Genomic DNA, 17528 nt, shown 5'->3' on the forward strand with positions numbered 1-17528 from the left:
CCTTCTCCATCTGTCGCCCCGTGACAAACACATGGTGTCTTATTTGGTCAACTCAGCAAGGCCCCCAGCTCTGTGGGCTAGTTGCAAATACACGTGCACACACACACACAAAGAAGCACACACGTGCTGGCTCTCCACCATCTCTCATGCATTGTTGTGCATGAGAGATGGCATAGAGGCATAGAGCCTGCCTCACAAAAATGAGGCAGGCTCTATGAAGAGGTTTATGCGTCACTGGGGCACATCATTTCTAAGCGTGGAGGTCAAAGGAAAAAAAAAAGACAAAACAGAATGATAACCCTTAGTAATGGTATTTTAGGGAGCAGACTGTGGTTCATTCAGTTGAAGCTGTCAGCAGGTTCATACTGTGCGCCCTGAAATTGTGCCAGAGTATTAATATAGCCCACTGAGACGTGAAGAAACGAGACAACAGAGCAAAGGAAGAGAAGACTGGAAGAGAAGAAGGCATAAATACTGTTAATTGTGGGCAGAGAAGGTGAAATAGACCTACAAGGATAAAACTTGGCCCTGGCTTTTTATGAACATCATATTTTGGTTCCAGTCTATCACCTTCCACTGCTGCGCAGACATCTGTGTGGGATGTAAAACACCTTTGTGAACAACAGAAGTTCTTGTCTTTGAAGAGATTCAAAGGCAAGGAGACTGCTTAAAAGGCATGGGAGTCAAAGCTTTTCCTTGAGATCTTCACAAAGCGATAATCAAATCACTTCCTCTCTGAATAGAACTTGCAGCATTTTAACACTTTTTTGATAAGTTAATTTTTAAATTCTTCTGGTGAAGCTTCCAAGCCCCTATAATTCATTCTAAATATCTGAACTTAAATTGGGAATTAAAAACAAAAACGCAAAAATAAAAAAATCATCAGTTGACATTAGCAGTTATAGATTTAGTAACATAAACAGATTGTGCGTGCTGGAACTCTTGGTGAGTGTTAAGCCGATAATGGCATGTACAGTGATAGCAGCGTGTAAGAGTTGCACATGCCTGAGTCAGCTAGGGGCAGGGTAATCACAGTAGCGACTGTACAGTGTGGTTGTGTGACATGATGATGTGCTTGTGGAGCGATACAGTCATCATGCTGCCATGCGTGCTCCCGTCAGTCGGCTTGTGTTCTACTGTTTCATCCAAACAGCTTTTAATGCATGCGTTAAGTGCACTTTGAACAGCACTTGAAATGCAGAGTGCGTGTATGCACCTGGGCACCAAAGGTCTGCTGAAGAGCTATCCAGATGTTAGGACAAATAACTCTTCATTACTGAGAGAAACAAAGAATAAATCAAAGTGACGGGCGATGCGTCACTGCTGGCGTATGAAAACTCCACGAACACAACAACCAACTGATCTGATCAGGGTTGGACAGAACATAAACGAAGACGGTCTGAAACCCCTGTGTTATTTGGGCCCTAATAAAAAAGGGAAAAAGTGTGTTCGTGATCGGCAGTGGCGGCACAGAGGACCACGCCCATCTTATACAGCCTATTTCATTAACCTGCATATATAATTTTCTGTTATATATACATATTACAAAGTTTGAAAACATGATAAGTGCTCAGTTCACTTATAATAGTCTAGTTAAAATTCTCATTTCTTCTTGTAGTGTCGTAAACACCAGCACCGAGTTGGAGTTTATTGCCTCTTTCATACATTTTCTGTTTTGTGTCCCATTATAAAAGACACTTGTTTTCCTTTGTCTTTCCATTTGCCAGTTTAAGTCGCATTAACCACTCGAGCTTTCTGCATTGCTTAACGCCATGTATAGCACTGTATGCGGGTGCACGTTTGGTTGCGTCTGTCTGTGTCTGTGCGTGACACTGTTAATTTATGTGTTTGATAACAGCATTTTCCCTCCCTGTGTGAAGTAATAACTCATCTCTGCTCCGTTGTCTGCGAAGTACAGACAGCAGGCTGTAGTAAACTTATCTTAAAGTAATAATCCAACACGTTCTGTGGTTTATTTCGCTGCTGTGTAGCTGATATGACACAACAGTGATTCATGAAGCTTTCACGTTTAGAAACAGCTGTCAAACTGGTCTGGGAAAATCCTTTATCAGCAGTTGATGATTCATTTTATGTTGCCTGCAGAGGAAATGGGTAGTTTGCATGAGAGGCTACAGCTGCCAGACAAATACGAAAGCCACCCAGAGACACTTAGATTTTATTAACAGAAACCCAAGACAAAAGGAGCAAATTAACCGGACAGAGCAAGGCAAGCGTGCTGAGAGAAACACAACGTCTCTGTCAGCTTGCTGTCTCCTTTTTTTTTTTCCTGTTCTGTGGCTTGAAGGCTCCCCAGATTTAAGTTTCTCAACATTTTGTGTGGCAATATTTTATCCATACAAGCCCATATGGAAAAAAAATAGAAAAAACGTATAAAACACTTGCATCAGATTTGGCCTACTTCATATAGTGAATCATATAAGGCTTATATGATTTACTCATGAAAGTGGTCACTTTCATATATTGTTTTAATAAGTATCCAAAACATATAAGTTTAATTTATATAATTTTTCAAGGGATCTTATATCTGTTTTCACTCTTGTATGCTTTTCATACAAGTTTCACACAAGACAGATACAAACTTTATAAGATTTATATATCTTTTCCATATGGGAGGACACCAAATATTGCTATTTTATTAGATACATTAAAATAATTGGGGAATATTGCAAACAAGAAGGCTCGTCTCATGCATCCTGAGATATTGTTAGTCAAGCAAGGGTGAGGGTGTTGCACATTCATGACCACTCGATTGCAAACCGACTGCACAGGTCATGAGCAGTTATGCATGGTGTTCTTTTCAGTAAACTTTAATCAAATAGAATAAAAAGTGTTTTCATTAAGGACTATGTTTAGTGCAGTACTAATGCATATTTAAGCTTTAGTAAATCTTTACAGCAGCAGCACAGTGTGTGTGTTTATCATAATAATGGAACATAGCTGTGGTGTGCTTCATTCATGTATAACGGATTATGACAACAATGGAGCTGAAGAATGGGATAAAAATAGGCTTGACTGAATGGGCACTTTTGTTACTAAGATTTAGTCATTGTTAGATTTTGTCATTTAAAGAGATTTGTTGACAGTTTGAATGTCAGGATATTGCAATACTAAGAATTTCATTCCAGTGAGTTCACACTGAGAGTCCACACTAGAGCTTCTAATTTTAGCTGTTTAGTAAATACAAGAGGATGACAATGACCTGACGGCAAGCACCCCGGTGTCAGTGAGAAATGATATGTGAGCAGAACAGAATGAGGAATCTAATTCTATAAATCAGTTGACTGTTTTGTGAGCACGTTTATTGGAAACACCTTCACAAATCAAGTGGACCTATTGAGGTCAGCTAAAAATAATCTTCATTTATTGTTAGGGATGGGTATCGAAAACCGGTTCTTGTTGAGAACCGGTTCCCAGTGTTTCAATTTCTTGGAATTGTTTGCCATTTTTGCAAACATTCCGTTGCGGAGCGTCATTTACCTGGTAGGAAACATGGCGGCTCAAACGCTCAAAAGTTTGATTATACTTTACGAGAACGGATGACAACAGGGCAACTTGCAATACTTGCAAAGTAGATATTTCATTTAAGGGAGGAAACACTACGAATATGCAAAAGCATTTGCTCACAAAACACGTGATAACCTTAAATGAATGTCGTGTTTTTAATTCCGCTCCGGACTCGTGAATCTCAACCCAGCAGCAGCGGTAACGTTTGCACGTCCTCTCCCGTTAATGCGGCAGGTAAATAATCAACTAACAGTGCATATTATGTTAGCGCGATCTGCCTTATTACAAAACCTGCCATTACTGTGCATTTAGGTGACCATGATGAGAGAGACAGACAGAGTCTGGCTGGCTCAGATGCTGGCAGTTCTCGCTGCAGTCTACCGGTAGCGCCTCCTTTCAGGCCAGGATAGACGAATGTCACCGAGCAGTGACTAAGTTTGTGGTCAAAGGCTTGCACCTATTTGCCACAGCAGATGCCCCCAATTTTCGGTAAGTGAATGTGTTTAATTGTAGGCAGGACATTACTGGATATTCTTGTGTAATTGCTACTGAATAATTTATAATTTATATACTTTGTTATTGCTACAGAAGAATATTTATTTTATTATTTTACATTTACAATTTTTTTTCCTGGGGACCCTGTGACACCCCATTGAAGAGCCGTAGGCTGGATCTCTTAAGATCTCACTGTTGGGTTTGTAAGGCCATGTTACTCCTAAATTTCTATCTTGTTAAAAGAGAAGATATAAAACAAAGTTCTAAGCTAATCGACCTTAGTGTTCTCCTTTTTTTAAAAGAATCAAGAAGGGAATCAATAAAGAATCGAATCGTTAAACAGAATCGAAAATGGAATCGGAATTGTGAAAATCTTATCAATACCCACCCCTATTTATTGTATACTGGGTGTTGTTTCAGTCCCTTTAAAACTATTTTAGCTTCTCTTCGCCAGACCAACAGTGGGGTCGGGCACTGTTGGTTGGTATAGAGTGAAAGCAGGTGGTGTTTGGAAGACAAGAACGAAAAGAATATTGAGTCCCAATAAGCATTTTGATGTTAAATAACCACCAGCTGGTGGTCTTTTCTCCATGTCTAGCCATAGTTGAAAACTGTTACATCTCAAATGCCCTCATTACACTTTCTCACAAGATAATGTATTGTTTTCTACTTTCTCATTATTCATTAAAGTCATATTTTTAAGTTTTTTGCTAAAAATAATGAAAAGATGAAAAAAAAAACCTCCCACACATCAGTGGTGCTTCAAACTTGTGACCTCATATGTCTGGGTCAAATACTTTATCCTACTGACGTACCTGCTTTTACATTGAGTGATGGCATTCTTGAGTTTGTTGAAGGGCTGACATTGTGGCCAGAAAGGGAACTTGTAACAGTCCAATGCATTAAGTTGCACGTGGAACAGAAGTAGATGTTTTAAATCATAAACAACTTAAAAAAAAACAGGCTCTGTAATGCTGGTCTGTGGAGAAGACGTCACTGTGGATGTCTGTTCACAGCCGTGTACTAACAATATTAGTTTTTGTTATTTAAAAGAACAAATATAAATTAATTTAATTCCTCTCTTGTAATAATCTTGATACAATGTTAACAGTTGTCACCAGTGAAATGACACCAGGGATTCAGCCATGTTTCACGCAGCGAAGCTAAGTGGAATGATTTTGTCCTCCATCCTTTTTATTAATTTATTATTCAATAAGGTGCACGGGCAGCTGGAGTACAATGGGCGTTCAAATACACTGCAATTAGAAAAAGCTTCCAAGAGCACACAACAAAACACACATTACCTAGCATCTTTTTCTCTCTCACAACATTGAAGAATCCTCTGATTATTTTAATTGGGGGTTGTTGTGTTTTTTCTTTTTCATTTTGCTTGTGTTTTGTGTGCTTTTGCAGTTTTTTTGTTGCTGGTATTTTCTTAAGTTGTAGTGCATTAGACCTCTCTGGAGCATACCCTAGATGTCACTGAGTCAGAGATGGGCTACACCCTGAACCTGTTGCCAGTCTATTGCAGGGCTAAAACAGAGAAACAACCAATCACACTCAAATTCACACCTAAAGCCAGTTTAAAGTCAGCAATTAAGCTAAAATGCATGCTGGATGGAACCCATTCAAGCAAAGGAAAAATATGAAAACTGCACACAGAGAGGGCCCCAGCTGCCCAGTGCTTTCAGATCTTCACTTCTTCTTGCTGTGAGGCAACAGTTTACCCTTATGCTGCCCTCAGTACAATTTCTCCAGGGGGGAATGAACAAACAAAATATTTTGCTGATGCTGTCCTGTCATCTAATAAGAAAAAAGCCCGCTTTAAGATTTGTGTTCATCTATTTGTATTCAAATGTTATGTCATGTCCGTAACTTGTGTGCACAGTTCTGTTTCCATCAGCATATGTCACCATAATAATAGTGCACTCTAGTTCTTTGATATAAAAAAAAAAATCTTTGGTCCAAATACTGAATTGTGGAAAGCATTATCATGAGGGAGCGCACACACGCAGAGAGGAGATAAAAGGAAGGTGTGATATGAAGTGAGACTAAATGGCAGTGACTAAAAGCCATGAATGAGAGGCTTAGATTCTGAGATGATGCAGGAAATCGGTTACAGATTACTGATTATCTAAAGTGAACATCACCAGTGATCATTTATCCTGCTGCAATGACCACATTTTAATTATTTACTGTAAAATTGAATGTGCTTTTTAAGAAGTGTGTGTGTGTGCGTGTGTGTGTGCGTATGTGTGCAGTGTTATCAGTTTAAAGGTTTAAATAGATTTCAATTCTTGAATTCTCCAAATATTTCTTTATTAGAGTTGGTAACTGTAATATTATAATCGATTAAAGTTTACTGTGCAGGATAGTTCAGTAAAAGAAATGGGAGTGAGGGAAGGGGGAGGGGAAAGAGGGATTTGTGTGGAAGGAAAAAAAGGAAGAAAAAAAAGGGTTAATGGAAAATAACACCAACAAGAGGGAAAGTGAGAGAGAGAGTGATAGTGTGATAGATACTGAAGAGATGAGAGCTACAGGAAGAGAAGCGGTGCTGTTGCTAAGGCGAGAAGTCCCCTAAACAGTGACAAAAATGGGGGGAGCAGGCTTCAGACCACCAGCACCTCCTGCATGAAAACGGACTCAGTGAAAATTTGGGGGCACTAAAATAAAATTTAAAAATTAAAAAAAAGAGGAAATTGTAGGACAGAAAAATTAGATCAAGCAGTTGATAAATGAAACCAGACAATACATGCAGAGCAGATGCATCCATTAGCTGTGCCCACTTACCCTAATAGGGGGCTGGAGCCAGTCCCAGCTGACACAGGTCAGAAAGCAGGGAACACATTTTGGACAGGTCATTAGTATGTGTATATATAGAGAGTCACCAATTAACCTGTCTTTGGGCTGTGGAAAGAAACCAGGGCACATGGAAGAAACCCAAGCAGGCACGGGCTCAGACTGAAAAAAATCTTTGTTTAATTTCATTACAGCGAATCTGAGCGTCAGTAAAACGACACCACCACATTAAAAGAAGAGTTCCTTTCAGCAAGGCCAACCCTTTATTTTGTCTCCGCGCTTTGCCTTTCCGCCAAGTTTCACAAAAGTTTGATTGGGAAACGGACAGAAGTGAAAACATGCCTCAGCTCTCGGCTTTTGTGGGAATTATGGTGATGCTTGGCAATACAAAGACACATTCAATAGCAATCAAAGCAGCTTAAAAAGCCTTAACTACTATATATAAATGCTCAACACCCTGCTTTGTTTTGTGAAAGGGTTTGACAGTCGTTGCAGAACCTGGATCTATCCGCTTATCTCTGAAATACGCAGCATAATCAGAGCTGGCATCTTTTTTTAAAATCCCATCAAATAAATTCTCCATATTTTCTCTACATGAGGTTGTGGATGACCTTAAAGATAGTGAGTCACGGCGTTTCTCTGGATTTACTCATTTCACTTATATGACAACGTGACAGACATCCCAGAGTTAAGCTCTTATTTATGGCACGTTTGGCATTTCCATTTCAGCTCCGGCGTTTCTTCATAAACAGCAGACACCTCTGCCTGGCCCAGACAGGCAGGAGTCACTACATGGTGGAGATGAATCTGCCAAGATACTATTTCATGCATGACATGCATGATATGGACAGCAAAAAGTGATATACCAATATGGTGTGGAACAGAGCGTGTTGGAACAGGGGATTTAACTGAAAAGGAAAGTAGAGGGAGAAAACAACATCTCTGTGTGTGTGTGTGTGTGTGTGTGTGTGTGTGTGTGTGTGTGTGTGTGTGTGTGTGTGTGTGTGTGTGTGTGTGTGTGTGTGTGTGTGGATAAACTAGTTACTCAGCAGCTGTGAAGGTCATTTTCTGCAGTAACCTTCTAGTTGGGTCAAGCATTTTGTTTTAAGTGTGTGTACGTGTGTGTTTGGCCTTGTGGGTGCAGCCTATTAGACGAGCTGCCACGGTATAGTTTTGTTTATTACAAAAGGCATTTTAGAGTTGAGTGTGTGTTTGTATGTGTGTGTGTCCTGCAATAGAATGAGCAGCAAAGTGAGATGACGTTGCTGGACTGGCATCTGTTTGTCTGTGGGACACTTGAGGAGCTGTGAAGTGACAGGAAAGGCTGCCTGGCACCATTAAGAGACGCACGCAAGCATGTGTGCAAGTTTCTGGGTGTGTAGTAAGCAAACACCCAGAGCAAGGGTTTGTAACTTTACATGTAGATGTTTACATTGATTTTCTTGTGCTGTTTCAAAACCATCATGTTGTTTCATTGCAGAGCCCCAACAAGGCTTCTGTTTTACATCCAAAATTAAAATTTGTTGATTTTATGACAATTTTCTTGTGCCCCTAAAAGGGAATAAGAATTTCATTTATTGTGGGGAGAAGGAGCAAAACACATTAGGTTTGATACAGAAACGGTTAACTGAATGAACTGCCCATGAAAGATATGTAAACTGTATATACTGTCAGTGTATACAGATAATGTAAGTATAAAAGATAGGCTACTGTGACAAGAAGAGCATTTCTCCCATCTCGTTTGCCAAGAACTGAATGTGGAATGGAGGGGCGGGTCTGACTGAAACCGCATACTCATTGGCTAATGACTTATGATTGACAACATTGTGCCACAGATAATCCTCTGTTTTTGAACATGGTATGACAACGATTTACAAAACAGACTTAATATTTTTTTTTATTCAGTGTGACTCACAGTCAGTGACTGAGTCCATGAAGCCATAAGGCAGAGGTTCCCAAAGTGTGGGGCCCGCCCCATAGGGGGGGTGCAAAGCCATTGCAGGGGGGGGCGCGGTATGAAAAGAAAAAAAAGAACGCTGCTAGCATAATGGCCAGGTTATTGACAGGGCTGCCACACAAACGCAAAGCAGGAGATGAAGCATTGCCAAATATGTTTCCAAACCAACTTCCTTCCAAGCCAAATACTAGAAAATATGGTGAAGCATCTTCCCTTTGACTTCACCTGCACAAGTGCCAAGGTAGGTCTCCCCTGCATAATTGGTTTTCCCTGCATCAAGAGCACGTGCTGGGCTCTCCAAGTCACTGACAAACAGTATCCCACATTCTTGATTTTGAACATTTTGGAGACGTTAGCTCTTTATACAGTAAAGTTACAGTAATAATAATGGATTAGATTTATATAGCGCTTTTCAAGGTACCCAAAGCGCTTCCACTATTTTAAATATAATTCCACTATTCATTCACACACTGGTGGAGGCAGCTACAGTTGTAGCCACAGCTGCTCTGGGGCGGACTGACAGAAGCGAGGTTGCCATATTGCGCCATCGGCCCCTCTGGCCAACACCAGTAGGCGGTAGGGTAAAGTGTCTTGCCCAAGGACACAACGACCAGGACAGAGAGGCCGGGGATCGAACCGGTGACCTTCCCGTTACAGATGCGCTTCCCAACCCCCTGTTCCATGGTCGCCCACAGTGGGATGCAAATAATATCAGGCTGATCCTGCCACAATTTGTTCACTCGGTTCAAATCACGGACAAACAGTATCCCACAGTTGTTTATGTCTTTGAACCCATTTTGCACAGAGAAGCATTTTTTTTAAATGTATTGACAGCAATGTTGAATATTATTACATGAAAAAAACAACTACACGTAAAATAATCACACCGTGACGCCTCTGCCTTTGTAAATGGAGGGACAGTAGCTGCGTCCGTGTATGTAAGCATGTAAAACCTGAAGATAGTCAGATTAACAGTATTTTGTCTCTATCTGCCATTCTGCAATTCATCTCATGTAAACAATAACGTGGCGCACAGTGTGACATAAAAAAGGCACAAACCTTTGATGAACTCTGTATTCTTTGTCCACACGTAAATGCAAAAAAGGAGTTTCCGGTGATTCAAAACTCCGTTTACATGTGGACAAAAGGCCCAAACGCATAGAAACAGCTGCGTTTTCAAAAATACCCATGTAGGTGTGCACGTAGCGTAAAAGAGTTAGTAGTGTATTTTATTACTACCTGTAATTTATTGCAATGTACTTGTATCTGCTTAATTGTTTACTAAATGATTGAGGTCTGAAATAAACTGGGGGGCTGTTTAGGTGGTGGGGGGCGAAACAAAGGGGGGCCTAGCAAAAAAAGTTAGGGAACCACTGTAATAAGGTATGTGTGAGAGAGATCAAGATCAAGACTTCTTTTGAACGGCAACTCTTTTTGCCGCCATAGCTATCGCCACCTGGTGGCATTCAGATAGAGTGCAAGTTTTAAGTCACGTTTACGTATATATATTTATATATACATTTTTAAAAAGGGTGTAACCATCTTTATCTCTGCTGTAAAAAGGAGCATTCTAGCATTGGAGCTAGTGGGGAGGCACTTGATTTTAATGCAAGTCTCAAATGGCCATTCAGGAAGTTGTACAGTAGCTATTGGCTTTCAGCAACGGCTGGTTGCCTCTTTAAACAAAACAAAACAAACAAACAAAAAAAGATACTCAACAAAATTATTTTCCAAACTGTGATGATCGTGGTTATTGCCTTGCAAGAAACACATACCATTCGGAATAGTAAAAGGAAAATCAAAAACAATTAACGTCATAATGAGTTGCTGCTGGAAACACAGAGTTAAAACACAAACTATCCACCCTCACGCTCAGAGAATGGCAGTTATACCTCAGCGTATGGCTCAGGAACAATGTCGCACCTGTGGATGAGGGCGTGTGTGCTCGACAAAAGGAAGAAAATGGGGCTGAAAGGGTGCGATAGCGGGTGTGTGTGTTTGTAAGTGAATAGATACAGGTGTCTCATTTCCTCTTCTTGATGACGCACAATAGGGAAAAGGCCGAGCGCCTACATGTATGTGCGCATGTACCGCATGTGTTTTTAACAGTGTGTCTCTCGGGGATGTTTGACAGTCCGGTTGAGGTGTGGGCTTGTTTGTGCGGCACCACATGGGAGCTGGGAAAATCCTCAGGTGTCTTTGTGCATTGGAGTCATGATCGCAGATTGTGTCAATCAAAAGCGCTGAACTACGGTTTTTGGCAGCAAATTTCTGAAATGACCTTAACTCAAATCAAATCAAATCTACCCGGTCTTTCCTCGGATGGGTGTGAAGGGGTGGGGAGGCTGCGGCCTCAGGGGTCCTCGGGCAGGTCCTCTGGCAGCTGTCTGGTTGCTATGGCACTGATCTCCCTCTCACAAACACACACACACACAGGAAAAGCAATGTATGAAAAGAAAAGGGGCTGAGGGGAGGGCTTCAGTTTAACTGCCGTGTTTATTGCTGCTATTCCCTGGCTGATGTCAAACAATTACTGAAGCATCTTATCTGCTCAAACCTCTTTGCTTTTTTCTTCTTTGTTTCTTGCATTTCTCTAATTGCCTTTGTGTAAGAGGAGCCTGGGACAGTCTATTTCAGCTACACAACAACATTCATCTTTTTAATATTATCGCCACTCTGACCCAGACATGCTGCAGCAGATGTGCAGTATGAATTGTTTTTCTGCTGCATCAGGCTGCGGCTTGTGTGCCTACGTCCTTGTCTGTCTACAAAGTTTTATCTACGCTGCTGTGTGAACACGTGACTGTGCCATTAAGCCCACAGTATTTGTTTTGAGGAATGAAAACAGAAAACGTAATTACCTCATTATTTCCTTATATTTGTTGTTTCACTTCAACTTAAAATACTCCTGCTTTCACGTCTCTGCTTTTAGATTTGTGTCTAAACACAGTCATGAATGATGGAACTAAAGGGAGAGCGATTAACCGGCAAAGTTTAAGGAAGTAAAACAGGTAAAAACGTCCTTTTGAAAAGGAATTAATAAGCTACTGAAAGTGATGCAGCTACTCAAACATTCACTCACTCGCTGTCAGTCAGCTGGTTAGTTCATAGAGGAAGAAGAACAGGTGGCCAAAGATGGAAAGGGAACATTTTGGATCGATATATTCTGGGAAGATGACTGATTTGGTGGTGTTTACTGAAGTGAGACAACTGAGAGGGAACTGGCTCTGGCTAAAGCCGGGGAGAACAGCGGAGTAAGTGTTCACTGGAAGGATGGCAGGCGAGCGTGCAGTTTTTTAGTTCTCCAAGAGGTGTATTGGAGAAAATAGATAGCAGAAAAGCTTAACTGGAGGCAAAGAACAAGAAATGCAGTGTGAAAAATATGTGTTATGTATTTCCACATGAGTGCAAGGGGAAAAAAGCATGTAGAATTTCTTAAAATTGCCCTTTTTTTCTTTCATGAGGTCTCAATGAATCTCCCCTTCATTTTCTTGAGACTACATTTCAATTTGGATGCCCTTGGCAACAGCACAGCAGGCAATAGGATGATAAGGCTGTTTGAATTGAGATTTCATACTGAGACAAAGAGTTAGTGACTGAGTGTGTACTCAGGGGTGGGTGGGTGGCTGTGGGAGTACATGCCTGTGTCTAGAAAGGAAATCATAAAATCAAGCACAAAATAGGACAAGGTCAGGAAGATTGATATACAATTATTAACAAGGTAGAAACAAGGACAGGGAGCGATAGAGAGAGGAATACAGTGGAGGAGGAGGAGGAAAAGGAGGAGAGAAGGCGGTACCTTGTGTTCCCCAGCCTATCAGATTGTGGAAGGTGGGGCCTGGATGACAGGAAGGAGGGAGCAGAGGAGCAGCAGACAGAGAAGGAGAAGAAGAAGAGCACGTTAGAGAAAGAAGGGAGAGGTGGGAAGGTAGAGGTAGGCAGACGGGGAGATGCGGTGCTACAGTGAGCGTGTCCGTGAGCCTGCAAGTCTTCATCCTATCACCAGCGACCACAGTCTGCTATGGAGCTGTGATGTACAGATTCACTGCAGGAGCAGGGAATGCAGATAGGAGTTCACCTTGAGCTGGAGTCCGGCAGTGCCACTCTGGACCTTTGGGATTACAAAAAAACATTTGCTGAAGAAGAACAGCTGAGGTTTCATCAGACTTGACAGGCTGCCAGATTCTTTAACTTTGGGATTACTGGTCCAGACTCCCAGCAGAAGGTCTCACTGCAGAGACAGAGGCCAGTATTCAAACAGGTTCTCATTTTGGAGACTCACCTTCTGTCCGCAAGCCGGACATCATACAGAAGAGGCTGTCGCATCCATTGATCAAACTGGATCCCCGCAAAGCCACCACCAAGCAGGTCCTGCACGCCAGGAAGCCTGAAGGCAGCCTGACCTTGGACCAGCTATCACCCGAACCCCTGCTGGCACCACCAGAAACGTCCGGCATGTCTCAGACCGGAGGACGGCTTCACAACAAAAAAGCTGGCATCCGGGCCGCCGTGATCCTCATCGGACTTCTTCACAAGTCTCGCAAAGTCAAGGAGAAGGAGCGGGAGAGAGAGGAAAGCGAAGGGTGGGTGAAGTTTGTACATTAAGCAAGGGTGGCGTGCTGGGTAGGTAATTCTGTGGACAGGCGGGCAGTCCGCAGTGCAGTGTCAAGCTGGGTTTGTGTGGGAAAACTTTATTAAGTCTGTAATGTCTTTGTTATTCCAGAGCCACAGGGCACTTTGAGCTCTGTATGGTTGAGTGCAGTTTCATTATAGGTTCATTTTGTCAAGTGTGTCCTTGTGTGTGAGTGTGTTTTTAGCGTCTTGTTGACTGTGCTCACGCTTGTATCTGGGTCAGTTTGAATGACGGGAAGGAGAGAGAAAGGTTGTGAGGAGTTTAGGTGAACGGAGGTGTGCTCGGAGTGCTTTTCAAGAGGGGCTCCGAGAATAAAAGCTTCCCTGCAAAGGGAGAGGAACATGGACAAAAGGAGGTTGAGGTCTGGATATAGAAAGACTCTCTATATCCAGACCTTAGGAGTTACTGCTGTACACACACAAGCATTAGTGGGCACTTGTTGATGTCTGTTATATATCTGTCTCAATGCTTTAGCATGGGGGCAGCATAGGCACACATTTTTAGGCTGACAGGCTGAGGAGTTCAGTAGGTAAGCTGCACCACAATTTCATGCTTTCCTTTAAGAAAGGCTTTTGAAACCCTGCTTCCTTAAAAAAACGCCCATCCAAAAGCATCCCCATGTGTGTGGAGGGGGTTTCCCCACATGCTGTGTTGAAGACTGATCATCTTACTGCTAACACTACCTCGGTTGAGTGCAGTCAATAAGACCCCTGAGAATGTTCCACCTGCTAACAAAAAGTGTTTGAGGTTGTCTGGGTCGAGACCGCCCCCACCCCGGCAGAGGGGAGCTAACATCAGCAGCCGTGCTCCCGCAGTTTAACTGGAATCTGAAGAGATGGCTGGAGATTGGAGTTCGCCTGTTCAATATTGTCTTGGTGCAAGGTGTGTGTGTGTGTGTGTGTGTGTGTGTGTGTGTGTGTGTGTGTGTGTGTGTGTGTGTGTGTGTGTGTGTGTGTGTGTGTGTGTAAAGATCAGATATGCAGCACAAGATGCACTTTGCTATTTTGTTGTAATGGTCTGGCCCAAAATAGGCTGTATTAAAATAGACTGTACTCTGCAAATGCTTCAAAAGTTTATGTGACCTCTCTCTCCCGCTCTCTCTCACTCACTGTAATTTAGTTTAACATTAAGTATAAAATTAACTCTGAGCAGCAAGACTGGATTAGCAAAAATGCAAATCTGGCCTCAGAAATCCTGGACACAGAAATTGTAATGTTATCTAGACTATTATCTAATAATGATATGATAAGTGGTGGGGTTCCTATACACAATGACTCCAACAGTTATATTTTTGCCCCAAGGGATCTTTCATTGATCAGTCCAGCCATGCCTGGAGTAATGATTGCCTGCACTGTTACACAGATATACACAGGCAAGCGCACAAATACACTTTTGTTTTCATTTGTTTTTGCACATTTCTCATGTGCTTCCAAAATGATTTATGATTTTGATTCTGTGTTGGGTTTTTCTTTTGCCCTTTAGCCAAATGAAAACAGTAAAACCATATCTGGACAGTGGAAATAGCCGCAAGCCACAACACAGTCCCACTGCTAGTACTTCCATTACTGTGACTGTGTCACATAATGATCTAGGCACAATTGCCAACAATTTTTAAGGTGTCTTATTCCAAGTGTTGGTTATTACGTGCATGATTGCATCCATTCAGACTTCTCATACTACTATTTCTCTCAGCTGTACTTGAGCCATTGTAATTTCAGTGGCCTTAAAGCAAGGATGTTCTAACTATTAATACAAGGAAAAGTGAAAATATAAAAAAGGTGACTGATTACTGTTATTAGAGCTGAACATTTCTAACTACATAATAATAGGTGAGATTGCTTAGGCTGCTGGAAAAGAGTAACTTATTGGGGATTTTTTTACATTTACACTGCTTCACTCTTCAGCAAAGAATTAAAAGTACATATATATATTTGATCCAGTTTTCTAATTTTCATTAATACAACACATATGAAAAGAGCTTGTGCTCTATGCCTGTCTCCAAAGCATTTCTTTATTTCTGCTCTTATAGAGTCATTCTCTGTACTTGGTCCCCATTAAGCTGAACAGCATGAGTTCTGCTGCTTGTATTTGAATATTTATTTTACTGGCGATACATTAATGTCCTTTACAGCTCATTTATCGCTAGCTGCACACCTGCTTTGTATTTGTGTGTACATGTTTGTGTACGCACTGTCCGTCCCAGTGAACCCTCATATGCATCATTCAAGCTATTGAAAACACTTATAATACAAACTGATGTGCAGTTCTGGTGAAATTTCCCCAGTGCTCCAGTCTGTTCGTATGTGTCTGTGTGTCTGTGTTAGTATGAGCAACAGCATCATGCGTGATGCTAGAGTGCTTATTTAGGCCTAATCCATAATCACAGTATGCGGCTTCCTGTTCAAACTGTGTTGCCCCCTCTAACACAATTGAAAATATATACACTGTGCCTGTCTATATGTTGATATATTTACTCAAAATGCTTTTTCTGATGATTAAAAATGCATGCAGAGGTTCACTGTGTATAACTTATTCACTGATAATCAATAATTACTACTGTCTATAACTACAAGTATGTCTTTCCTGCAGATATTTTTCTCTTGGGGTTTTCTAAAGGTGCAAAGGAAAACTTTATTTTGCATCTACTATTCAAATCTTTCAAGGATGTTAAAAATTCTCTTGCATATTTCAGTTTACAAGGTTAGCCTGACTCATCACAGTAACCTTAGCATCTTCCTGTCATTTGTGCTTCTTTATTAGCACTTTATCTGGCAAATCTGTTTTATTTTCATCTGTAAGTAAATTAAAGCAAGTCTCTTAAAAGTTGTTACCTGTAAAATCATTATTACTGTGGGAAAAATCTTCATGTATGGTCAAATGTATTGGGCCACACCTCTTAATCTTTCAATTCAAGCGTTTGTAGTCCCACTGCCACAGGTGTGTAAAATCACACTCTTAGCTATGTGGCCTGCTTTTACAAATAAGTATTTTCATGAAATGTCTTTCCTCCTACTCTACATATTCCACAATCAACTGGAAGTGATTAAAAGTGGTTTTCAGAAATATACTTAAATATGCTTACATACATATCTAATAATACTCTTAGTATTATTACAAAGGTGACGTCTGGGAACAACAGCAACTCTGTCATGAAATGCCAGAACATGTAAAGTTACACTGCAGGTTCACCGAGTGCCTAAAAGTCTGCAACGCTCTACTGATTGACTAACTGCAGAGCTCCAAACTTTCTCTGGCATTAACATCAGCAGAAGAACTGTGTACCAGGAGCTTCATGTATGGATTTGCATGGCCAAGCAGTTCCTATAGGAGTAATGTGTAATGTGTTGTTTATATAGTGTACAGGTATCATTGATTTTGACATACTGTACTACACTAACAGTAACAGCAAATTAACACTGTCAGATTTGATTTCAACACTATTAAAGTGTCTACATGGGTCCACACCAGAGCGTGTTAATTTAACTCTTTTTGGAGTGTTAACTCTGATTTAGTGTTAAATACTAAATCTGTCTAAAGCTGACAATGTAACACTTATTAACACTAAGTGTTAAGAGTTTATATATCAACTCTGATAGAGTATTTTATTTTAACTATATATGAGTTATTTTCTAATCATTCTAAAAATTGTAATTTTTACTTTTCTGAACTTTTAGAAATTCCTTGGGAAACAAACATTTATTAAAAAGAGGCAATGTTTTTCTGAAAAACATTTATTTTTGAACTGTGCACCACAATTTCAAAACATTTTCTAAAACATGTAACAATATGGAACAATGTACATGCTCTCGCTTTCATTAGAATATTGTTTATCAAAGGGTCTGACGTAGGTAAGCTGGTCAAAGCAAATAACGGCAATACAATATGCACGTCCTCCATTCATCACTTTGTTTAACTTTAACATACTCCTGCACTCCCCCATATTCCACCTCTGCAAGCAGGTGGAAATTCAAAAATTAAATGAGTTATGCAGTAATTAATTGCACAAATAGTCTGGTAAACAATTGCAACACTGTAAAAAAAAGAATAATTTTGAGCCTAACTTGTGTAAAGTATTTTCCCAAAATACAATCCTAGATACGAATCCATTGCCCATATTTA

The 17528-nt window shown here is 40.8% G+C and overlaps 1 protein-coding gene across 7 annotated transcripts in view; it reads left to right on the forward strand.

Annotated features, from left to right (window-relative positions):
* LOC309688196 (rap1 GTPase-activating protein 2-like) overlaps positions 1-17528 on the forward strand; it is a 127088-nt gene that overhangs the window by 67922 nt on the left and 41638 nt on the right. The window contains exon 1 of one of the 7 annotated variants that reach the window (XM_082503734.1): positions 12670-13359. The exons of 4 other annotated variants lie outside the window; for them this stretch is intronic. In XM_082503734.1, the coding sequence (XP_082359860.1) occupies positions 13232-13359 (128 nt within the window). In that variant the 5' untranslated portion in view covers positions 12670-13231. Of the gene's footprint in view, positions 1-12669; positions 13360-17528 lie in introns of those variants that run through there. 2 more of the 7 variants (XM_082503740.1, XM_082503741.1) reach the window with 2 other exon arrangements.

Source organism: Aulonocara stuartgranti, assembly GCF_965226115.1.
Source record: "Aulonocara stuartgranti genome assembly, chromosome: 14".
Lineage (NCBI taxonomy): Eukaryota > Metazoa > Chordata > Actinopteri > Cichliformes > Cichlidae > Aulonocara > Aulonocara stuartgranti.